Below are 25,557 nucleotides of genomic sequence, written 5' to 3'. Positions count from 1 at the left end.
TCACCTTTCATTCTCACGTGAGTCACGTTGGCTGCAATGACACACGAGTGAATGTGAGTAATGGCGGTGGGATGAATCACGCGTGTTGAGATTGGTTATGATGATGCTCGTATAATTTAATATATAATAAACACACGTACCGAAAGCGGATTTTATTATTAGACTTTTTAAATCAAATTTAAAAAGTGGAATCCGTAAAGTATACCAGAAGATTTTAATCATATGTTGATGACCATCATGGAAACTGTTAAACCTTCCGGGAACGTCAATCAATTTATGGAAACTGTTAAACATTTGTGGAACGTCAATCAATTTATGACAAAGCTCAAGAGCCCATTGACCACGGAGTTGCAAACGTTTTATATGTAATTTATTATATATTTTATATTCATATTATTTGATGACATATAGTATACGAAAAAATTATTGGAACTTTTCATATGTTGCACTTGGATGCTACTGTACAATGTTTATTGTTATTAAATATAATTAAATATTTTTTTGATATAAATTTTCAAATAATTACTTTAATAATTTCAATAATCTAACGATAAATAATTCTGTATATAATTATATTTATAAATAATGAATTTAGATATCTTAAATATAATAAATTAATATTGCATTTTATACTAATATATATCAATATATATTAGAGTATAGAGTACAATACGGTATATAATTAGAATACAGAAGGATAAATCTTTTTTCAACTTTTGTATCCATTTTTAGGCAAAAATGTAAAAATCTCAGCAATGTAGTGGAATTACCAAAGCAGAACTTTGGGCAGTCGGCAATGTGTTCGCATTGTGGATCACTTTGGAGCACTGTGGATCATCAAGTTCGGATTTCACGTGGTAGAAAAATGTCTAAATCCATAAAAAGGATTGTGCGACATATGAATGAAAATCCAAATCAGAAGATTCCGAGAGTTTGTGCTTCTTTGGCACAAAAATCCATAAAAAATGAGATGAAAAAATTAGTTATCAAGTGCTCTGTCTGCTCTAAAAACACCATGTTGCCGTTAAAAAAGAAAAACCGGTTAAAGCCAGTCAAATTAGACAATTCCCAGATAGAGACACCGCAAAATAATCGTAAAAAGAAAAAGAAGAAATCTAGAGACAAGACTGCTGGTTTGAATGTTTCAGGTACGCCTGTATCAAGATTGAATAAGAAAAACAGCAGTAAAACATGTACAAAATCACCTTTAACGACGCCTAAAATAATATCAAGTAATAATAACAAAAAGATATCGACTTCCATTAAAAAATCTAAAAAACTGAATATAGAAAAATTAAAAAACATCATGGAAAAAAGTACAACAACCCCAAAAGGAAAAAGCTTACATAATTTTCTGACAGAACTATATTGAAAATTTAGATAATGTAGTGTATTTTATTTGTAAATGGACAGATATTTATAAAACTGTATAAATTGATATTGTTACATTCTATTTAAACTGATAAATCTTTTACTATTAAAATTCAAAACTTTGTAAACTTTCATTTAGAATTTAAAGATATACGAAAGGAAGGAATTTGCATAAAAATTTTACAAGTTTTAATTAAACCGTCTATTTCTTGGAAAACAGTCATATAAAGACAAGAAATAAATACATATTTTCAAACACTATAATTATATAAATTCTATCGAGATAAATATTTTTTCCATCATTGAAGAAACATTCGATTATTACAAATCTTTGGTTGTTAACAAGTAGAGCATTTAGAGAGACGTGAACACACTATTTCTTCTCGTGATGTTTCTATCACGAATAAATTGACGCTACGTGAATTAACGCATAAATCGCACATCACCGTCATGTCAAAATATAAATAAATTTTTTTTTATGACGAAGTTATGTCCACATTATTCGTTTTTTATAGTCCTATATTAAATTCACTTGCGGTAAAGGGGAGGCTCTTTCACATAGTGTATACAAATTAAAATAAATACACGCTGTACGAGATACACGCTCTATCTCTTTTGCTTATGTACTTCAGCTGTACGAGTGTTTTTTTTTTTCTGAAATACTCTTCCGCAGTCACTCCAGTGGAATTTCCTTTTTTACGACCTGCAACATCGGAATATACTTTATGCACGGTGAAGTTGTAGAATGTATTTTCGCGGTATATACCACGCTCGTATACCTTATTTATTTCGATATACCGTATAAAAAAGCAACTCATAGAGGAGAGGAAAATCGTTATTTACGCAGAAAAAAGCTGCGAACGGCCCATGCGGATCTACAATATTATATATATAGCCGAGATATAATGTCGGCTATTAAATTTTTATTTTTTTTCGAAATGGTACAGTGCGCAATATCTAATCCTTTCAATATTATCGAATCAGAAATTACTACCAGGAATTGATTTAATTTTTTTTTTACAATACACAGATGAAAAATAAGATTCCTTTCTCCAACATAATAATTTTATATATGTAACAAACTCGAATTTTTTTAAACACATATATGCATTATCAGAGAGCTCTTATAATAGCTTTGGATAAAAATGTAAATTTAATTAATTGATAATTTAACACATTATAAAATTTTTTCAAATTCATATAAAAAATTATCAATTATAATTGATAATAAAAACTTATACGATATATATAAATGAAAAGATATTAGCTTCTCTTTTATCGTATATTATCTTTTTTAAATTCTTATTAAGAAATCATTTTACATTCTAATTTCTCTTTCTCTCCAATAGGAATTTTAGCCAAAATAAATCCTCTTGTGGAAAAAAAAAAAAAAAAAAAATGAAAAACAATTTCCTCCGCATTACGTAAATTATAGATCGAATTCCACGTAGAGAGTGGTTCCTCGTTAATATTTTCCAGCTTGTCCATTTTTCACAATGCATTCGGAAAAAAAATCGTCCAAGCGCGACGATATATCTCGGGAGATTGACGCAGGTGCGGCCGTTCGGCAGCGTCATTCGGTCTATTCGCTTTTACGATTTTTCGGCGCTGGAAAGTCTCGTGCACGCAGGAATTCTACTTTCATGCAACTGCTGTTAATTCGGTCAGTGGGTCAAACGGCGGGGAGGAGGGGGCGAGCGGGAAAGGAGTCGAGTCGAAGAAACGGAGGTGGAGGTGGAGGAGGAATCGTGTTAGTCACCTGAATGCACGCCTCGAGATAATCCCGCTCGGACATTTCTTGGTCCTTCGCAGGGGGAACTTTTCCCCGTCGGCGCAGCTCTTGCTTGGCGTCGTTCAAGTCAAAGATCGTCACCGGGTCCAGCCTGCCCTTGAGCACCAGGCCCGCCAAGTACTCAATGTAGTGCTGCCTAAGGGGGAAAAGTACCCAAAGATTTTAGTCAGGCACGTGGGTGTCCTCGCACACTCGCTCTTTACCTCGACCAGGTCGTTCCTGTAATGCTGCGGCTCGCGACCGTACCAGTTCGCGGGGGGTTTCAGCCCCGCGCGTCGCACGCACGTTTCGAGATCGTCCACGTTTAGCAAGGGCAGCGGCTCCAGCCGCGTCATACGGATCTTTCGAACTAGATACTCGACGTAATGAATCCTGAATACACGGAGGAGCTCTCGTTAGCGAACGGACGGGGTTGCCGAGGAGTCGCCCCGGAAATTGGCAGGGTCAACGAAACGCGTCGCGCAATTTTTCCTTCAACGCAGCTATCGCTCTCTTCTGATTGCGAAGAATTAAATTGAACAAAGTAATTTCTTGGCTGAGATAAATGCGAGCAGTTCTTAATCGAAGAGACTATAATGATAGAGTCTCTTCAAACTGTTCCTATTTAAAAGCGTACCGTATTGCTTGTCGATATAAATGTTTAATTTTTTTATGAATTTATATAACTTTTAATTTTACATATAAATATATATATATAAATTTTTTTTTTCAAGTCTACAACTTTTATAGCAGATTTTTTCACACCACTGAGAACTAATGTATGAATATCGTTCGATGATTAATCTTACCTGCACAGACCAGCGTGGCCCTTGATGACGTCGGAATTGCATACAGTGTCCACGACCCCGGTCGGTGTTTCCTTCTGCAGTTGCACCTTGCACTTGCGTTCCCCGACCGGACCCTCGGTGTCGTAATCGATGCCGTTCTCTTTGAGTAACTGTTGCAGCTGCGCGGGTTCCTTGTCGCGAAGGTAGAAGAGACAATTGCGGGGGTGGTGGGCGTGCAGGCCTAGTTTGGCGCAATAGGGGCTAACCGTGCACTTCGCCCCCATCATGAAAGCTTTGCCACAACCGCAGCAGAATTCATATTTACACTGGCTGCAGGTGAAATGCATGCAACCTATGAAAATTCACGAGTCTCCTTTCAGCGAGCTCCGAAAAATATGTCCCTGATATGCATATCGAATAATTTAGAGAAAATATTTCTCTTTCCACACACACACACACGCACAAATACATATATGTATATATTAAACTCTTATGTCCGCGAGGTTGATCAAATATAATATTAAAATAATTCATATATGCATTAAGATAATATTTAGAATCATCGTATTCATAAATTCTTTACCATATTGTTTTTCTAACAATTACTAAAGTCTAAAAGTGCAACCCTTCATAACATTCAATTTTATTTAACAATATTGAGAGAGATAGATGAGATAAAAAATGTTATTAAGAAGCGTTTCAATTCAATCATTTTTATAAGAGATACTGATTAATAATCAGTATCTCAAGTAATAATAATAATAATAATCAGTACGTCAAGTTTAAAAAAAAATGACTTTTTTATAAAAAAAAATAATTCATAAAATAAATTATTAATTGCTTAAAATTCTTGATCTTGAAACACATACTTTTACTTTTAAAGTATAATAGTGTATATCAATCTAATTGTTCAGAATATTATTCCAACAACTGAAACATAATACTTCCACGTTTTATATTAAACGTTATAAAAAATCTTATATATATATATATATATATATATATATATTAATTTAATTTTAATATTATGTAATTACGCAAATCATAGAATCACCTCAATGAAATGATTAAATTTCATCGAAGAAAGATATAGATTAATCATATTTGTAATAGAGTCAGGGTGTAATAAGTTATTGCATTATTACCTCCTCGAGATAACGAATAACGAAATTTGCACTTTGGACAGTCGATGCCATTATCAGCGAGATGTTTGGCCAAACCTGCAGCTTGATTGTCAGGATCGTTCTCGTCCTTCCAGGCGGCAAACTTCTCGCACGAGATTCTCTCGTGTTGTTTCTCCCACTGAAAAGAGAGACTGTTAGAACAAAGCATTTATGTCTTTTAATTATAAACAAGAAAACATACCGGTCTTCGGCAAAAGGCACAGGTGACAGATCGGCAATCGGGACAGATCAGACGCTTCTGATCAGGATCGGCGTAGAATCCACTTGAACACTAAAGAAACGGACGCAATAATCTTGATAGATTTCGATATAAAAATAGACGATTGTAATAATAAAATATTTTGTTACCTGAATGCACCATCTGAAGTTTGGATCTTGCATCAAAGTCCGATCTCTGAGCTTCCTCTGGAAAAGCTCGTGGATCGGCGGGTCCAGCAAGGTCTTCAATTGTATATCCAGATTGCTAAAATATTCGAGCACCTCATCCTCGCTGGCATCCTTGAGATTAGGCTCTTTGCAAAATGGACAAACGGCATCGGTGATGTTCCTGTCGCTAATTTGAATGGTGAAGTAATTCTTTGCGCACTCGTTGCAGCAACGGTGTACGCACTTCAGCATTGATATCATCTGAAATTATGTAATAAATATAATGACAACTTTGCGAAAAAACTTAAATCCTAGTCTTGGTCTCGAGTGAATCTTTGTAGGAAAAATCTTCTTGTCTAAATTTTATCAACAACTTTTATCTAATTCCGAACAAATAAATATTTAAAAATTGAAATATTTGTTTAACACAATCTTTATGATATAATTTAAGATGATTCTTACTATTTTTTCTATAATTGTCTAAAAAGTTTTTACTTATCAAATAAAATTTTTCAAGTTTGTATATATAATTTTGACAATTTTAGTCTCGATAACTAATTAAGAATCCTGTTGAATTTCGAGACAAGATAATATTAAGACTAATCTTGGTATCTCGTGCAACCTTAATCTAAATAAACTGGAATTTCGAAACGAGTTTCATATTCTTGTTATTTCTTTTCTGGAGTTAAAAAACTTTGTCAAGCTTTATACTTTTCACAATTTGCTTTCTCAAGACCTCTTCCGGACGTTCCTCGTTTCGACGACACTCACTTGACTCATGGCGAAACGACCGGTGCACAGCTCGCACTCCTGCTGCAGGAACGCGAGCGCAGACTCCACGCTGGAACACTCCTTCGCGGCCTGGAGCGCTTCGGCATCCCCGAACTTGAGGGCGAGCAAACTAGCGGCGACCTCGGCCTCATCGTAATTCGCCGCCCGACCTTCCGCCAAGAGACGACGCGCTATTCTCTGCACACGTGACAAACATAATATCGGCACGTATAATTTTCACATCTCTTGTTTAAAAAGAGAATTTTAGTTTCTCGTTTTACAAATCTCGACTTGGGAAGATTGGGGATTTGGCCTTTGTAAACATTTTATAGGTCACTTATAAATAAATGTTTTAATTTAACGTGACACTTTGAAATAATGGTGCGCAGAAATTTCTGTATTAGCCTGAGATTTAAGGGTTTAAATCTATTATGAAAGAATATAAAATATAGTAAATATAAAAAATAAAATATTCTGTTGCCCAAATGTATACGAATTGAATTAGTAAAATTAATTAGTTTCTCCTTTCTTACTGTCAGTATTACCGAATAATTATTTCTACCTAAGAATAATTAAGTTAGATTAAACAAAATATTAAGAAAATATTTAAGAAGAGAGATATTTGAAGATGAAAAATATTTTGAAAATGAGAGAATATTAAAATCTTATCATGTATAAGAGAGCAAGGGATCGCATCAGCGTCTAGAAATCAGCTCTCTTTTATTCGACATGTTTAAGATTATCAAGGTAAGAAGTAACTAATTGAATAATTTACAGTCGAGAGAATTAATTGACGTACTTTCATATAATCGATGTTTATGCACGAAGGATATCTTAAATACTTTATATGTAGAACAGGGAACATCCAGGATAATACATCTCACCTCTCATCTCTTTCCCCTAAATAATCAAGTACTATTACATGTTATACAAGACACACGTAACGCCAACTTTCTCGACAGACACTTAGTTAGTCGCGATACGATACTTACCTTCGCGTTAGCATATGTACATCGTACAAAATTCTCGTCGCAGTCAAAGTGATCAACGATCAACACGCAATTAAAAGTATATTAAGGGACACCCGATCAGCATTTCGAGCCGTCGTCTGTCGAGACATCGATCTGTCAACGGTTGGAAAAAGTCGATTCTCGCGGCGAGCAGGATCTTTCGGCGCAACAAGGGCGTCTACTAAGGGGTTGTCATGTCACGTCACTTGCGGCAATTCTCATCTACTGACCTCCCGCTCCGTTCTGGGAGATCCCTGTCTCTTGCGCCTGATGCTATCCACGCGCGTCCTTTCGGTTCTCTCCTCGCCCTCGAACCGACGGATGCAACTGGCTACGAGGGAAAATCGTTTCCTCGGCGCCCTCGCCCGATCCACCCCCTTCGACGTGTCGTCGTCGTCGTCGTCGTCGTCGTCGTCGTCGTCCCTCCCGAGTTTCACCTCTTTGCTGCCTGTACTCGCCCTTCGACCTATCTTGGTCTGTTTCGCGCTCACCTTCGTCACCTTCCTCGTCTTATCATTCTGCACGACTGTCGTCGACTGATCTCTTGGCACGATTTTGTTTGCATCTTCGAGCCTCGACTCGATCCCCTTTGGATCCGTACTTTCCTCGAGCTTTGCTGAAAACGCTGTCGCGGAATTCGCTACAGCGGTGCTAGAACCCGAGATTTCAAGGTTTTGAGAAAGTTTCGGTGCCTCCTCATCGATCCCCTCGGCGATTATTTCCGGCTGAATTGCTTCCACGATAGTTTCTTTCAATGGGTCCAAATTATTCCCTTCATCATCCTCTCGCGCGACTTCAGAATTACTTTCCGCTCTTCTCGAAACGTCGACTTCCTCGTGTATTGTATCACCGGCTTCTTTAACGGCCTCGCTCACGAGCTGTTGCTCCGAGACTTTGTGTTGTATATTCGTCTCCTCTCCCTCGGACGGTAGCTCCTCGTACATATCTTCCTCCGTCGAGTCTTCGAGCTCGCTTGACTTAATCTGCCGTTCATCGATTGTACCTTCGGACAATACGGAATCACGATCGTGGCTTTCTGTTTCGTAGGAACAAGTGATATCTCTGCCGCTCTCCTCCTCGGACTCGCTCGTCCGTTCCTCTTCGGATTCCGATATTTCCGACCTTATCTCGTTTAGCGTTTTCTCCAACAACAATTCCGCATCCGTGAACTCCTCGTCGACGGAATTGCATTCCGAGTTATGATCGGAGATGTACTTGGCCGTTTCCGTGTCCTCGCCGCTCTCGGAATACTCGGAATCGGTGCTGAAGGCATCGGAGCTATCCTCGATTGGGTTTTCGATTTCCGATTGTTCGTTAAAATTCGCCGACAGATCGTTGTTATACGTCGTGCCCGGCGCTTGCGAATTTTCTGCGTCTAATGTGAATTCCAATTGTATCGATTCGAAAGCTTTCGCAAGCTCCTCGGTTTGCTGCCCGGCCTCCGTTTTAGCATGATTCCCCTCCAGAATCTGCTCGTCTTTCGCATTTTCTATAATTTCAATCGTCCCCGTTGGATTTAATTTGCCATTACTAGATTCAATTCGATCCGTCTTCGAATTATCCTTGGAATCGGCTTTCCGCGCGATTGCTGGACACGGTACCTTGGGTTTTTCCTGGGCTTTTAAAGATAATTTCGAAATTGCTTGCGACGCTACCGGCAATTTGGTCGATATGCTTTTTAACAATAGCGTGTCGTTTAAATTGATTTTAGAGGGGCTCGACGGGACGATACTTGTGGATCGCGCGATTTTTCGACGCGTCAAAACGGGTATCTTTGACAGCGAAGATACCTTAGCTTTCGAATTATTATTCCCCTTTTCCGCCGATAGTGCTTTCGTTATAGGCATTTTATTATCTTTCGACATTTCAGTCTCGTGATTTATAATCTCCTTTACTTCTTGCTTCTCAGAAATATTCATTTTAATATTTTTTGCCACTCCCGCTTTTCTATTCCGATTAACATCGATCGTTTTAATTTTAAAATACTCGAGTTTTCTGTTTTCGTTAGAATTTTCCAATTTTTTCACGTTAGTCCGCGGTTCGGGATTATCGATCGCGAGTGTTTTCTCTGCATTAAACGTGCCAAGTTTCTCGCCATTTTTATTCATTTGGTTGTTCCCCGCGGTTTTCCGCGGATCGGCGTTGGTTAAGGGTGGCTTAATAGATTTGCCCGATAGCTTGGCGACCAATTTACCTGCGCACGTCGATTTTACGGATTCCTTAATTCGCGACTCGTTGTTTCGCATCGCACGATTCGACGTCCTGGTAATCTCGCTGGCCGTTGCCCTCGCTTTTCTGACGGTCGTACTGTTGGGGCTCGTGCTTTTACGCGGTGAACCCTTCCTGGGTACGCCGGTCGACCTTCTCACCACCTTAACGGGCGACTTTCTTCGTCGGACGATTTTTTTAAGGGCCGACCTATCCTTTACGACCGGCTTGGCGATTACGCTTTTACGAGGCTGTCTCGTGGCCTTTTCCAACGACTCGTTATTCGGTAATTTTGATCTAACCGGTTCGTTAAACCCGACGGTTCCAACGTCATTTCCGGACGAATCAACGTTCTCTCGCGTCCCGTTTCTATCGACATCATCGCCGATTCGATTCGTTTCCACGATATTCGCCGCGGTGTCTTTTATCGGCGCGCAATCATTCACCGTTATTACGGGCGATTCCGATATCTTTATTTCAAAGGTATCGGATACGCCGGGTGCCACGTCCGGGATACTTGTCGTAATAGGATCCTCGACGATGATCGGGCCGATGGGTTTCTCCTCGCTTCGCGATGCGAAGAATGTATTGAGACTTTTAAGCGCGCGTAAGATGCTGCCTGTCGCGAAGTTTGACGTTTGCGCGTCTCGCTTGCCGTGAGATCGAGAAACCTCGTCCCCGGGACACGAAACGCTATCGTCCGTCTTCGAGGCAGGAACGGACGTGTTATTAATCGCATTCATTAATCGATCGCGCAGATTTTCGTCGGAGAGTGAGTTGGTACCTGCAATAGAGTCCTCGTCGACAGTATGACATTTTAAAGTTTCAGAGATATCGACAGGTTCTACCTCCTTGTCTGAAATTTTCACATCTTTCAAAGATTCAGAATCGCGTGAGGCATTTGACGTTTCGGCATGCAAAGTACTTTTGCGACAAGCGTCGATCAAAGGGGAGGATCGTAAGCGATCGTGCTGAATTATTTCTTGATTATTTATAGGAGCGGTTGGTCCGTCTGGAATTAAATCGTCCGCGGGATCCTTGAGCGAGCTGTGAGGTTTTACCGGGACGACGGTGCTCTCCTTTCCCGGATTATTAAAATTCATCGCAGAGTCCGTTAATGACGGTGGAACACTCTCGTCGGTTCGTAATTGAGTAATGGATAAATCGTCGATCATACTTGGCTCGACGAGCACGTCTGTTCCTTTCAGCATGGTTTCATCTTGCCCGTAGCTCGCGGGAGTGTGATATGTGACCGAAATTGTCTGTTCTACTTTTTCCGAAACGTGCACCGCATCCTTCGAGACGCTCGGCTTTGTATCATTTTTATCCTGACGCAACGTCGTTTCGAGATTATCGAGTATTTCGACGGACGGTGATTTCGCGTCGGGAATTTTCGCGGCTGACGAAGCTGGCGAAGCCGATGGGGTAGCATGGGATGAATCGCTCGCGATGTATCGTTTTAGTTGCTGCGTATTGTTAATATCTCGTTTATTTATGGATTCCGAATTAGTAGCGTGTGTCATTTCGCGCGAATGATCGGCCTGAGAGTCGCGGGCGGTGGCATTTTTCCGGCGGATATCCGCCGATTGTGTTCGAGGGACAGATCTCTCCGCGTCTTTAGAGTCGTTCGTAGAAGCGGATGAAATTGGATTTGGCGACGAGCCGTGTTTTAGAAGCGGATCGATGATCGCGAGAGCGTGATCGGCGGAAAGCTTTTCTTTAAGCGCGATGGAAGAGTCGCTCGCTTCCCTTGATGGTGATGATGATGATGACGCACCGATCAGCGTGTCGTCGGACGCGACTGTAAGCTCGTGATGAGCTTGGACGATGGATCGATTATGTGTCGCAGATGATGTTAACGCGTGAAAACTCGATGATTCACCTGAAGACGCCTCCTCCACTGATCCTTCCGTCGATACGGTCTCGCCTCCAGCGGTTCTTCCCCGGCGGCTATCATTTCCCCCGGGCGCGTTGATTATCTCTAAAGAATTCTTACGTGAACGTATGGCGATGTCCGTTGCCGTCATCGGTTCTGCTATCGCGACGTTTGACGTTGTTGCTTCATTCTCAGTCAGCGGTTCTTCCGCAACTTTGTCCAGGTCTACCGAAGACGTTCCGGACGTCAGATCCGTCGTCGCGATGTTAGTCTGCGAAATGTTAGCCTCGTCCGTACTCGTGCTACCTACCGATCTGACATCCAGCTGCTGGTGTTTGATATCCGGAACGCTCGAGCGGGACTTTGCCATCCGAGAATCTGGAAGCTCGCACGATCTGATGATCTCCTTCTTCATAATCTTGCTCGATTTTCTCACGGGATCTCCCGCGTGTTTATCACTACTCTTCTGCGGAAGAAGCGACTCGTTAGTTTCGTCCCCGGTTGTCGGAGCAGACTTCTTCTCGTCGACGCTCATCTCGGCTGTTTCTTCTTCGGGCTTGGTGCTGCGTAAAGTATTCAATCGGTTCATAATTCGAACATCAGCGGTCGTTACATCGGCATCACCTTTCTTGGGCGACAGGACTTGCATCGCCGTAATGAAGGGCGTTAGAAACTGCTCCGGCAGCGATCTCACGGCGGACATCAGAGCCTCCATCGCCAGGACGTGCGACGACTCGTCCTTTTGCTCGGAAACTTCCCTCGTGATATGCTGATCGGATCGCTCCGGCACGTCATTTTGCGACAGCTGTTGCTGTGATATATCGGCCTCCTGTCGAGGAGCACTCGAATCCCGAGAAGAGACGCCAAGTGTTTCGTCCAATTCCGTCGACTTCTCAACTTGAACGAGTGACCCGTTGTTCGCCGTATTAACAAGTAATTCGGGAGCACTCCGAGTTTGCGGAGAAGAGGACTGACCTGGTTCCGTGCCCGTTGTGTCGGACACAGAAATTCCGGGCGAGGAGGAGGACACTTCGACCTCAACGTTATTCGACGACAGTCCCTTCTGTTCTACTTCTTTCGGTGGCACTTTATTCGTTTCGTTGATCGATATCGCAAGGTCGATATCGACGGGTCGCGTCTCGCTCGCTTCCTTCGCGTCGACATCGCCTTCCTCGTCGGCGAGTCTCGGCGGATCGGATGATTCGGCCATTCGTACGACAGTCTCGTCGATCGTTGACGTTTCACCGATCGTCAAACGATCGGCGCTGTCGGTTCCCGAGGAGTTTTCGGGCGCGAGTGTCGACTCTGTCGCGTTCTCTCCCGCGAGATCATCGATCCTCGTGGTTGCCGCAGGAATTTCGATGTGCGACGCGGCATCCACTTGGTCCAGGTGCTCGTCGGACAGTTTCGCAGCGTTCAACTCTGAGCGCGAATCTACGGTTGCCTGTCTTTGCCGCGTAACAACAAGATCGCCCGGCATCGCTACGGCCTCGGGCGCTTGTTGCTCGGCCCTTGGGACCAGATTTGCATCGATTAGAACAGTGCTATTACCATCGTCAGCGCGGTCGTACACATTATCGGACTTATTATTACCCAGTTTATTATTCGGGGGATCTTTCTCGTGTCGCCAGTTATCGGTCAGTTCTCTGAGGGCCGCCAGTTGCTTTTGAAAGTCGGCCTGCAACGCCACGAAATGATCAACAATTGGTGACATTACCTGCTTCCGCGCCTCCGTATCGGACACATTCTCAACTTGTTCCACGTTCCCCGCCCCCGTCCCACCACCGGCCGCACCCGCTGCATCTGCAGCAAAGAGAGGAGAATCGGTGCGTGATCAATTATTTTTATTCCTTTCTCGATAAAAGGTTGGAATAGTTTTGTTTTTTTTTTTTTCTTTCTCGCGTAGGAAAAATTTATTTATACAGAACTTGTATAATAAGTAATAATAAATATTCAATATCAAGCAATTCTAATTAGTCAAATTTCTATTCTACATTTTATACAAAATGTATAATTAACCAAAGTCGCTTTTATGTTTTAAAAATGCGCGATGAAATGTTAAAAAGTAAAAAGAAACCTAAAGCGTATCATGCTTATTAAGTAAAACAATACTGACGTACCTAAAGTAATAAAAAAAAAAAAAAAAAAAAAAAAAAGATATTGGAAATCGTTAATAAAAATAATTAGGTCGAGAGTATCCACTAACCTTCGTGCGGTGCAGCCTCATCGTTCTCCACCCCGACCGGAGGACCCCAGATCCTCATTAAGAAGGGCTTGAGCTGATTTTTCTGCAGCTCGAGCAAAGCGGCGTCCTCGAGCCCGGCGTTGTTATCGAGAGCTCTGACGACGTCCGCGAGCGCAAAGTTTCCCCTCGCTGTGATCTGCTGGCACTGTCGACAATCGAGGGAGGGAGGGGATGACAACGGATCGTTCGCTCGTCGAGCGAAGAGTTGTCGCGCCTGCTTATTTTATACGCACTTTCTGCTGCCTGCGCTGAATGGCGGTCGCGACAGCGTTCCACACGTCACCCTTGGCCGATCGTAGAGCCTCTCTCGCCTCGGCTGGTGACAGCACGCCGATGCTGTTCTCCCGCAGTTCCTTGCCCTGAGCGGTCACCAGGACCCGCACCGTCTCCACAAGGTGCGGCCACTGCGTGTGAAGCCACTCGATCGGATTTGAGGCTCCTTGAGCCAACGCGACCTGAACGTCATCGGTTGTGAATCCCTGCCTCTCGGCTTCTCGCAGAAGCTCCACGATCTCCAATCCCTGACGGGTCAACGTGGAAACCCCATGCTGGCTGGAACTGGCACCTGCTTCCGCAAATCTCGGTTGACTGGGTTCCTGAAATGTGGCAATTACGTCGCCGTTGGAGATCGTTTTATTGGAATCGGCGAAAAGGACGACACAATAGACGGTGTTACTTAATTTATGGCTAGTCAACATCGCAGGGTTCCTCCATCCGTAGATTATTATCTTTGATATTTGCTGTTAAATGCGTGGCTATAGATTAATATTAGAATTATATTTAGTTGTAGCTGGAAACGCACTTTGTGAATAAGCGTGATAAATATATGACAAGTCGTCTATTTAAGCGGTTGGACGTTGCTAGAAAAAAAAAAAAAACGAAATAAAAATATCACCCTGCCTATACGTTCACACCGAGGCTAATTATTGCGACTGGATTGGATTAAGGATCGACGAAGTATACAAAAAGCCCTTGGATTGTAAGCAAGTTTAGCGGAGTTATACCCTGGAACGATAATAGAGATGAGACGAGTCGATGGAGTTTCTTCTGGTCCGTTCTCTGCTTCTCTGATTGGATATCATCAGTTGCTGTTCCTGAAAAGCCCGCGGATACAGATCGGGACTGTTTGCGAATCTGGTCTGCTCCTGAAACAGACGCTCCCCCTTGTCTTTTCACTAGAACGCGATCGATCGTGGCAACGCGAAAATAAGAAAAAGTGTATTTTATTTGATAATTGGCATCCAACATACGTCTTTTAATCTTTATTTATACATATATATATATCTTATATTTTACTCATTACTTTCAGCTATTCATTATAATTCGTATTTGTTGAATATATATATTTTATTTGCTATAATTATGTAAATAAATATGGTAAATAGTGAAGATAATTATATAATTAATTATATAAATATATAAATTGTATATAATTATTTAAATACATATTATATAATTATATGTCATATTAAAATATATATACATGTATATATTATATAATTATTATAATAAACTATATATATGTGTAAATGACCTTTTTGTGTTATTAAATTACGAATTTATTTCTTTCGATTGCTCTTATTGGATGCTTTGATAAAACTTGAATTATGTTTATTAATTCAATCACAATCTTAAGCTCACCTCTCCGTCGCTTTCATCGTAATACAAATAACTCTTTGACGTTGCCACTGACGCGGATCTTCCAAGAGTCCCTTTCGGAGGGAGATAGTCGTAGGTCTAAAAGATTTTATACATATTATTTTATTAATCTCCTATCTATATCATTTGTTTGTTTGTATTCGTTCATAGAATATTTCGATTACAAATATTATCTTATTTAGACGATATGCACGTACTTGGGTCGAAATGTTCTGTGGTGGAGGAGATGTTCCCGTAGACACCGAATGACTCTTTAAAAGTTTCCCTCGCGTCGCTTTTACCTCCTGCGGCGTTGTATCTATTTTGGAGATATTCCTAGTCGAAGAAGACGACAATGTTGATGCTGATGGCGCTGCCAAATTCTCAGCAATCGGTGATGACACCACGTCTGCCGGTTTCGACGACGTTTCTTCTGTTCGCGAAGTTACAGCCGGGATTGTAGATCCCGTAAAATTCTCCATGAAAAAATCGTCTGGAACGATCGTATCTGTAAATCACAAAATTTTTTCATCATTCAGTACAAGTTATTTTATAATTTTAAATTGTGGTTTTAAATAGACAGAACGAGGTCTGAATGATCAGCCATTGCTGCTGAGTTTCTAACAATTTATTTTAATATATATATATATATATTTTCATTCTCAAGGTCATCCAAGAATGCGCATTTATAACGCTCTCATTTCATTTTTAGAAACCGAGGAATAGATGATAAAAGAGGAATGATGAATAATCTGTTGGCAAATTTTACGAAATTCGATTTTACAAGATATTGTTTCATTAATGTATGCCATGTAATCTATGACAAATATTATAATCTATTCAAATATTATTAATAATTTAACAGTGTATTGTTATAATAATGTATCCAAATTACTACAGAATTGGCGAGCTAAAATTTTAGCTGGGCAATTTAGTCTTTCGAGAAAATTTATTGTCGCGTGAAATTTTTATCTTGGAAAAAAAAAAAAAAGGAAAATAAATCTTTTACGCGTCGTCGACGCGTTGTATCATCGCCGAGCCAAATGCTTTGGCAGTGATTTCCATCGATGGTTCGCCCCGGAATAAAGGAACATATGCCAAATGCACGCTCGTGCTTGAAACCGTCGCATCACTTGAATGAATAATATAGTGCCTCAGACATGAACGCGATAGATGGCCGAATTTCAAATACGACTATGCATTTGGTCCCGTTGTAGCCTTGTACGAAAAACAGTTTCCATGTCTCTTTATTATTCATCCAAGGGAATACATCGAAGGATGGAGAGCAACCAGTTGTAGTGGTTCGTGACTGCACTGCTTTACGTATAAAAAGAAAAGAAAGAAAGAAAGAAAGAAAAGAAAAGACGCGTGTGCGTACAAATATAATCTGGGTCGTTCGCATTTCTCTGGACGGGAATACACAGGGGCAGAGGCGGGGAGGGAGAGAACGAGGACCCCGGAAACGTCACTTGAACAACTTGGTACCGAAGGAGAAGCTGATTTTGCGCTTCGGTCTACCTTTGTTGACGGATCCGCTGTCACCGCTCTCTTCGCTGTTGGAGATCTTCAACAGATTGACTCGCTTCTCGAGATCGGGGCCGGGATCGCGGAGGTTCCTCGACGTTGCTTCGCTTTTCGACGCTTGCAGCTCGACCGGATCGTCGTTCAGGGTGCTTGGTGGTAGCGCGCTAGTCTTGGTTTTACAGCAAACCACGCAGACGCGATCCTTGATCTTGTTGATGAAGGTGCAGTGTTCGCAGGCCCACTCCTCTTTTGGGATTTCCATCGGGCCAGCCGTCTCGGAAGAGACCTTTTTGGACGATGCAGTTACTATCGCGTCTTTCTTCGCCATTTTTGGATCCTCTCGGGTCTGAGAGCTTCGCAGCTTTTGCTGCTGCTGCTTCTTTTCGACGCTATCCTGTCTCTGCTGTTGAACTTCTACGGCTCGTGTAGAGTTCTCGAGCTGTTGATTCCTCTCGATCGATCGCTGGCGATCTTGAAGATCAAGATGAAGATCGGTCGCTTTTTCCTCGTATTTTTTTTTCATCTGGGTTTCGTTGGAGGATGTTTTTCTAAGACCTTGACTGTCGGATTCTACCGAGGATCTACGGGAACTTCGTTTGGTGGAGAGTCTCTCTAGATCGTCGAGAGTGTCTCTTCTGAGCTGAGACGACTCTCTCTTTGCGTGGCTCTCGCGCTCTCGCGAGACGTCAGGAGTCTGCTGTTCTCTTTTCACCGAGCGTGATTCGACTTCATTTTTATTCACGCGATTCCTGTCTCTGTCCGAATCTCCTTGAGAGGACTGCCTTTCCAAAAGGCGCGCTCGTTCAGGTATCCTCTTCGGGGAGGTCACATCTCGAGAAGGTGTCTTCCTAACCGGACCGTCACTCTCGAAGGACGACCTACGGGAATCGCGACGATGATCATCCAGCATTATGTCCCTACGAAGGGACGACGCTCTCTTTAATGCGTTCTCCACCCTCTCGAAATGATCGTCGGACGAGCTCGTCACTCGCGTTCGATTCGGCGCGTTGATCCTTCGATCGGACGACTCGTCGTCGGTGCTTCGTCTTCGACGGTCGCGATAAGTTCCATTTTGTACGCGTTCCAGTCGATCTATTCTGGGAACCGAGCGATCGTCGCAGCTTCTCGAGGGCGTCGAGTATCGTTTACCAGATGGACTCTCGGACCATTGATCCTCGGTACTCATCACTCTCTCCTCAGACATTAATCTCCTGGAAAAAGCGTCAAAGTGTGAACGTGTGATTGAAGATATAAAATATGCAAGCTTAATATTAACCAAATTAAATTTATATTATACTGCAGAAATTAAGATTCTACAAATTATAATAAAAAATTAATCATTCTAAAAGAAAAAATTGGATTATATGTTTATATATAATAAATATCTTTAACAGCAAAGTTTGTAAAAATTTCAAAATTATATGTTGTTCAAACACGATAGTAAATGATTTAAATCTACAAAATTGTTTGCAAAATGTTCTTCAATGTTTACATATTTTTAAGCACGAAATTTTATAGAAACACTTTGCTGTCTTAATTTTAATCTCAAATGAAATAACTTTAATAATATCAATAAAACTTTTATAGAAAAAATATTTAATTAAAGAAAATTAAAGTGGATATTTTAAAAAATATTTAATTTCTCTTTTTTTTTTCACTTACTCTCGACGACTTCTAGACATGAGACTTCTGGTATCGTCGTCATGATAATTTCGTTGTCGTATGCTTCTGGATACGCTGCCGCGTCTACTCCTGGACCCTCGGGAGAGTCTGTCATCCATATCGGACTCGTCGGAATTCTCGGAACTCGCGTCCGACGGTGATCCAGGTGATCTTTTCGATCGTGATCTTGAAGCGTAGGACTTTTTAGATTTCAGACTGGGGGATGGTGACACCTGCCTCGATCTTCTACTGGACTTTACACTCCTAGCCGGACTGTGCCCTCTAGACAGAGATCCCGGATAATGAGGGGGAAGCATCTGCGCTGACGGATAGCCCATGGGATATCCCCACATGCTTGGATGATGCAGACTCATGGTGGAACCGCTCATTGATACGTCCCAGGAATTGGTCGGAGGATACCACATCATCGGCATCCCGCCGGGTCCTAAGTGTGCTATCGACTGAGCCTGAAGAACAATTTTATTTATAGGTATACAATATTATAATAAAAAAAATATTTTTCATACGTGTCGAATAAAATTTCTTTTATTAATTTAATAACATTAATACAAAAGCTAGAAGTTCTAAAATATTAATGTGGCATTTTTATTCTGATAACGTAAATGAATAAAATTGAGCGAACAATTGTAATGTTGTAAGGAATGCGAGAAAATTATTCTGAAATTTATTTATACGTAATGTAATAATATTTTATTTTATTTAAAAAAATATTATTATATTTTAGCATCACAGAAAATAATTGAATTTTTTTAATATGATAAAAAGAAAACAATTAACTTTCACGTATCAAACAAATTTACTTTATGTACAAGTTTTCACTTTATATATATATATATATATATATATATATATATATATATATATATATATATATATATATATAATATTTCTATATATAAAAAAAAATAAAGATGTATATAAAATATACATCTAGTTTAGTTTGTGTAAAAAATATTAATCAGTTAATTCAGAATCACATATTTATATTTTTAACATGTTTTTTTTTAACACTTCGACTATAAAAGGCTCTTAATATTTACAAACAAGCAACTATAAACTTGGCGAATAAGAGCCAGATGTTAATGCGTCGATTTCTTTTTTTTTAATTAATTTACTTTGATTAAAATTGATGAGCAATCAAAAATAAGAAATTAATATAATAAAAATAAAACTAAAAACACTCGTTCGAAAATATAAAACATGCCTGATGCATTCCTGGATTCCACATGTGAGCAGCGGTTAAATCACAAACGCTGGCCGATTGTATCATAGCCCTAGGTGGAGGCGGAGGTGGAAGCGGCGGTGGCGGTTTCACGCTGCCTAAGCTAAGTGGTCTTCCGCTCAAAGTGTCCCTCGAGGTGTCCGAGGATGGGTGTCGTCGCCTATTCGCATCTTGAGCTCTCATCGCCTCCTGGTATTTTCTGTATCTTTCCTGAAAATAATTCACAGTGTTTGATGCTCCAATTTTTAAGATAAATAATAGATCGTCTGCTTTTCAGATTTCGAAGTTAAGTAACGATGCAAAAAGAAATACATCCAAAATGTTTAATGAATAAAAATGAGGCACATTTATAATTCGAATAATTTTACCAAATCAAAATAAAAGTTAGCTTTTGCGAATTAATTAATGAATTAAATCTGTAGAAATAATTGTTATTTGATTCTTATCTATTTGTAAATAAGCTTTATAATTTTTCAAATATTCTAATAATCCCCTGGATTTTTTACCTTAAAAATTAATTCATTAATTTTTTTTAACAATTAAGAAAGATTTATATAACTTCTCACTTGTAGAGTAGACATTTTGTCTGTTCCTGAAGCATCGTTGGAGGATGTGTTTAAAGTATTCGTAGACTTCGACACTCTTGAATCCGGCGGTGCTTTCGGGTTGGCGAGGTTGCGCTTCAAGCTCCCGACCTTGTCGAGCAAAGGGAGATGTGTAGAGCCTTTGACTAGCGCCGACTTATCGTTAGCCTAAGCGCGAAACTTGGATTTAATTATATATCGTGAATGAAGGAACAGCGCTCGGGATTGTCGAGGACTCTAGATGTTCGCGAAACTGCGTTGATATGTCATTAAATAAAGAAAAAACGTGGATCAGACATGTGGATAATCATGGACTGTGATGGACGAATCATCTCTAGAAAAACAGAGTCTCTTCTAAAAAAAATATAAAAATAAATGAATAAATACAGATACATAGAAAGAGCCTTGCATGAAAAATATGACAAATAAAAATCTAGCGAATCAAACACGTCGTGTAAGATTATTATTTTAGACGTGGCAGGTTCAGCTAATGGATGGATCCAGTCCGTCTAGTACGTACATGCTGAAAAGAAATTGACACACCGAGTGTGAAAATCAATCAGGATGATACCTGTAACGGTGTACAAAAAAACCAAAGAGAAATACGGATTGATACGTCGTCGATAAAGGATCGTGATCGTGTTCACCGTGTTCACCGTTCAACCTGCCATATTCACCGCCCCCCGCGGAAAATCATTCGCGGTAAACGATCCGATTACACGGCACGACAAATGTCCGACATTACGACATTACGGCGCCGACGCGCCAACGTCCGTCTTTTCCGCGTCATTACGTGAAACGATGAAACTGGAAAGAGAGAACAGGTTCAGTGAATACGGCATCAGTGTTTTGCGGTAACATGGTGTATTAAAAAACATCAACGACAACATGTGTACAATAAAGTCTGAACGTAAAGTAAAATCTAATAAATGTAAAGAGAAAGAGAATAACGATCATTTCTCGAAGCTTGCAAGAGGACAATAATAAGAAAAGCTCTCGGCTGCCTCGGTGTGACGTTTCGAGTTAAAGCTACGTCATCGTGTTGTAACCAACAACGTCGTAAAAATCGTGGCATTTCGTTGGATCAGGAAGGGAGAGCACCGACGGAGACGAGGTCGGATAAACGACGATAAACAGCTTCTGTGAGTCAGTCACCGATCCAATCTCGCCGAGAGATGGGAAGCTCGATCGCCGAGTTCTCGCCAGTCGCAACCCTATCTCCATCGAGCTCGAATGGAAGGATCCTCGGCTGGGGTAGGACTCGTGCGGATCGCACAAACAGGTGATCTTGCCTGGAACAAGATTTGACGGAGTTTGCAGTTTCAGGCGAGGACGCAGCCTACCTGGGTAGCCTTGCGATTCCTTCGGGGTGGTGGCACCGGCGGCGAACACGTCAGGTGCTCCCCCTTCGGCGGAAGCGGCGGTCTGCTCCTGCTCGCGTTGTCGGTCAGGATCCTCCTGCGAACGTGGCCCTTTCGCTTCGGGTGCTTGTGATTCATGTCGTCGCAGGCCTCGCAGAAGTTTTCGCGGCACGTGTCGCATCGCGCGAACACGTTCTCGGTGCCGCACAGGGCGCACTTACCGACGTTCCACTGGGGTGTCGGGGGTGACTTCTGGGTCGGAAACTCGATGATCTCGTAGTCGGGGTCACCACAGTCCCCGGAGAGCGACGGCGGTGGGACTTTCGGGGGTGTCGGGGGTCGTCGTTGCTGCTGCTGCTGCTGCTGCTCCGTTTCTCGCTGTTGCTGCTGCGTCTTTTTTAAATATATACGCCGTTAGAGATACTGTATCAATATGCAAATATAATAAATTGAGATTTGTTCGTCGCGAGAAAATTCAATAAAAATAAGCTGCGCTGCAAATAAATTATTTTGCTAAATATCGGGAGGAAATAAAAATCTATGGAAACATACCATGACCCAATGGGGCATGGATCTCGCCATCCGCAGCTTGGTGGACGGATTCGATATGGCCATCGGTCGCCATCTTTCAGCTCCCGGATTCTAGAAAATAGAGGCAGAATTTTCTTCACAATATTTTCAAAACGACAGAGTATTTCGGAAGCATTTATCAAAATATTACAAGAATTTTTTATATAAAAAAAAAAAAAAAAAAATATTACAATTGCAAATTTAATTCCTAATTGTACAGAGCTAAATATTTCATCGAAGCCTAGAGAGGATTTCCTAGGAAGAAGTCTGGCAAACTTCTACCGCCATAATCAAGTGCCAAGTGTGAATTGATGTCATCACAGCTTGTAGGCTCGCGCTTATAAGGCCCCCGAATAATCTCGACTGTGTAATAAATTTTTCCCAAAGTAGGCATCGTCGCGGGGAAAGCGTGACGTCAGAACGGCGATCCAGTACGCCGGAAGCCGGGACCGACCGGGGATCTATTTCTGCTGCCGGGAAAAAGCGGCGTGTTCCGCGTCTAGAAATAAAGTCGAGGCAGCGGGATGTGTGTGTGTGTGTGTATGTGTGCGACACATTTTTCTCCGCGTGGGTGACAGCGACGACGGTACCCTTCGTCCTACGTGAAATATCGAGCGCGTTTCGTGACGGATTTAAATTCGAGATATATTTCCGATCTTATTTCTGTGAACAACGGACTGGTAATTAAATAAGAAGCGGATCTAAATATATAAATCGGCTTCACAAATACTCGAGATTAATTTTTATTCATTTATTAAGAGTCTCATCATCCTCCCACTCGCTTCCTCTATCGCGCTTCTTTATTATTGCATCAGAGAATTCGATCGATTGAAGGCGCACATATAATCTTAGACAAACGTAGCCTTGTCGTTTCGCACGCGAATTAGTTTCTTGAATTAGAACCGTTCGTATCTTTAGAACATTCACTTTCTTCCGTTCTTCTTGCGCAGATGTTTTTGTATGTATTTTGTAGCGCAGAATTCCCGATGAATCCACGAAAATCCACATGAGAGATGCACAAATTGCATCTTGAAACGCTTTTTATTAAAACTTTCATAACGTAATATCACGATGATGAAAAGGAAATAGATAGTTGAATTTTTTGTTGCAATTAAACAAATATATATTTGCAATAATTATTATATTTGTTTATACTCTGTTAGAAATAAATATCTTCTTTCTCTTTGCTCACTCAACTTTATTTCTTTCCATCCTGATATATTTTGTCTCAAAGCGCGACGAGATCAGAAAAAGGAAAAAGAAATGCAAATTGAGTGCTCATCGCAAGACTATTTCTCGCTGAAATTGCACACGTCTATGTGCAAGTTGGAAATCATCCAACTTCTAGTTTATCCAAGAGAATTTCTGCTCGTAAAACTTCTTTTTCAAACCCTCAGACACGTCTCCCGCATTTGATTAGTGTTTAGAATCGAAGCATACTGCAGGCAATTTGAAGAACCGCTTATGTTTTCGTCACATTTTCCCACAATAACGCATAATTTCAGAATAATTAGATAATGGTATTAGTATGCAAAGTACAATCTCTCCGATAAGGGTTCTTCAAACCGGAAGCAACTGTCACACAGTCGGAGTACAGATAACGCGTACACGTTAATTGACCAACGTAACCTTCCGCATAGCACAAGTGTGAGAATTCTGCGCTTTATCTTTTGTTACTTCTCATTTTAGAGAAAATAAACTGGTACCCGCATATAGAAGATAACTGCGTAAATGCGACGCTACAAGACTGGCAATCGCGAAGCAAAAACTTGAATAACATAATTATTTTCCAGGTAGATTCTTCCCTTCATTTTTAATAAACAGAATATTTTAAAATAATAAATATTGAAATTGAATATTCTGTAAATTTTCTGTTATAATTAAATTGAGTTTGAATGAAAAGATTTTCTATTTTTTGATCATATATTTTTATAAAAAATATCAATAATATATATAATATTTATACACATATATATATATATATATATATATATATATATATATATATATACAAAAAAATATACATATAATATATATTATATATAATATTAATATATTATGAATAAAAAATATCTTATCAAAATTTGTTTTTATACAAAAAATAAGTAGACAGAGAGAGAGGGAGAGAGAGAGATATGATGTTAATAGTTGTGTTTTTTACGAGACGAGTTCGATCGCGTTATCAGTAATCCTTTGTACGATATAAGATATTTGAGATGTGCCGAGAGTAATTTGATCGAGCTCATCCGGTCTTAAGATTGAAAGGCACTCGTCGAGATCCGCATTAGGTCTCACGAACAAAGTTAAATGCATTTTCTATTCTATCTTCCGACGCGCATTTCGGAGTCGATGCACTACGCGAGCTCCGATTTAGATCATCTGTATCTAATGTCTGAGACGGGGCACTCGATCTCGATTGTCTCGTAAACTGTGGACAAAACACTGAGATCTCTCGGGAATCGATCACTCTTTTATTTTCGGAAAAGATGTCTCTATGATTTTATATTTATCTGAGATGACATTTATAAGGAAAATCGCAGCCCTCTCTTGTTGTCTTGATCGCAAGCTCTTTTATCTCCCAATTATTAGACGGAGAGAACAAACGGTGCTAGAACACGACGATATAGGGGATAACTGTTAGGGGAGGTTTCCCGAGTGTCATGTCGGCAGCCGCAAATAGTCATCGAGGAAACGATGCACCGAGGAAGGGTAGCACTCTCTCTCTCTCTCTCTCTCTCTCTCTCTCTCTCTCGTGAGACGGATATCGGCACTCACGTTCATGTAGGACACCTCGCCGGCGCGGCTTCGATTCTTCCGGTTTTCCTCGGGAACTGGTACTGGCCGCCTCTGTGCTGGTGTGGCCTCTCCGAGATTCGTTTGCCGGGCGTTGCATCTCGCCGCCGAAAATCTATTTCCGGAACGCTGGACCGCTGCCACCACCGTTCCTCGTCGGCGCGAGTCTCCCCGTTCGCGTAAATATATCGCGACGCCGCTGTCGTGTAGTTTGGATTTGTTAGAACAGACGTCGCGTTAGAAGCTAAACTGTTGTGTAGTTTAGGCTTTTATATTCCGCGAAAAAACGTCGATAACTGTTCGCGGGACGTTCCTATCGCGCAAACATTGCGTTTACATAGCTTCAATTATTCATAGGCGATAGTATCTTCATTCCAAGAGTTATGTTTTAAAAAATATTTTTATTATTCCAGTATTGTGCAAAATTTGAATTTTATCCCATGAATATTTTGTTCTCTCTTAAGGTCATAAAAGTAGTTTACTTCTTATGAAACGAATTTACTTTCAAGCGTTTATGTTTCACAATCTTCATCCAGATGGAAAGATTAAAATATCTATTTTAATTTGTGAAACGCTAAAAATCAATTAATAC

The 25,557-nt window shown here is 40.7% G+C and overlaps 2 protein-coding genes across 10 annotated transcripts; one reads left to right on the top strand and one right to left on the bottom strand.

Moving 5' to 3' along the window:
- The first annotated feature begins 38 nt into the window (after positions 1–38).
- LOC140669910 (uncharacterized) lies at positions 39–1,857 on the top strand. The gene is made up of 2 exons (XM_072900117.1): positions 39–365; positions 733–1,857. The coding sequence occupies exons 1-2, from the start codon at positions 223–225 to the stop codon at positions 1,370–1,372; spliced, it is 783 nt and encodes a 260-aa protein (XP_072756218.1). The 5' UTR covers positions 39–222; the 3' UTR covers positions 1,373–1,857.
- On the bottom strand, positions 1,561–25,036 carry Lubel (Linear Ubiquitin E3 ligase). Of its 9 annotated transcripts, none has more exons than XM_072900108.1 (20): positions 24,948–25,036; positions 22,155–22,244; positions 21,585–21,995; positions 20,224–20,409; positions 19,640–19,867; positions 18,415–18,881; positions 16,747–17,963; positions 15,447–15,736; positions 15,232–15,327; positions 14,595–14,753; positions 13,824–14,186; positions 13,552–13,735; positions 7,492–13,148; positions 6,252–6,449; positions 5,463–5,741; positions 5,296–5,385; positions 5,076–5,232; positions 3,952–4,282; positions 3,367–3,535; positions 1,561–2,074 (listed from the first exon to the last, which is right to left on the bottom strand). In XM_072900108.1, exons 1-20 carry the CDS (start codon positions 24,951–24,953, stop codon positions 2,045–2,047), a joined length of 10,608 nt encoding a protein of 3,535 aa, XP_072756209.1. In that variant the 5' UTR covers positions 24,954–25,036; the 3' UTR covers positions 1,561–2,044. The 9 variants fall into 9 exon arrangements, with proteins under 9 accessions (XP_072756209.1, XP_072756208.1, XP_072756211.1 ...); XM_072900107.1 differs by lacking the exon at positions 3,367–3,535 and adding an exon at positions 3,131–3,299; XM_072900110.1 differs by lacking the exon at positions 3,367–3,535 and adding an exon at positions 3,131–3,299 and having other exon boundaries at positions 14,595–14,735.
- Between the last annotated feature and the right edge of the window lie 521 nt (positions 25,037–25,557).

This window comes from Anoplolepis gracilipes, chromosome 10, assembly GCF_047496725.1.
Source record: "Anoplolepis gracilipes chromosome 10, ASM4749672v1, whole genome shotgun sequence".
Taxonomy (NCBI): Eukaryota; Metazoa; Arthropoda; class Insecta; order Hymenoptera; family Formicidae; genus Anoplolepis; species Anoplolepis gracilipes.
Note: the sequence above shows the minus strand (reverse complement) of the source record. Positions and strands in the feature narration are given on the sequence as shown.

What these genes read in the sequence shown, in the direction of transcription:
- Lubel (XM_072900108.1), bottom strand. An exon ending in CTCCCAGAACGGAGCGGGAG is followed by an intron (nt 6,450 to 7,491) that starts GTCAGTAGATGA and finishes TCACGTGTGCAG; the next exon opens with AGAATAGCGCGTCGTCTCTT. An exon ending in GTCGTTTCGCCATGAGTCAA is followed by an intron (nt 5,742 to 6,251) that starts GTGAGTGTCGTC and finishes ACATAATTTCAG; the next exon opens with ATGATATCAATGCTGAAGTG.
- LOC140669910 (XM_072900117.1), top strand. Translation starts at nt 223, where the DNA reads ATGTTGATGACCATCATGGAAACTGTTAAACCTTCCGGGAACGTCAAT. An exon ending in GAGTTGCAAACGTTTTATAT is followed by an intron (nt 366 to 732) that starts GTAATTTATTAT and finishes ATCCATTTTTAG; the next exon opens with GCAAAAATGTAAAAATCTCA.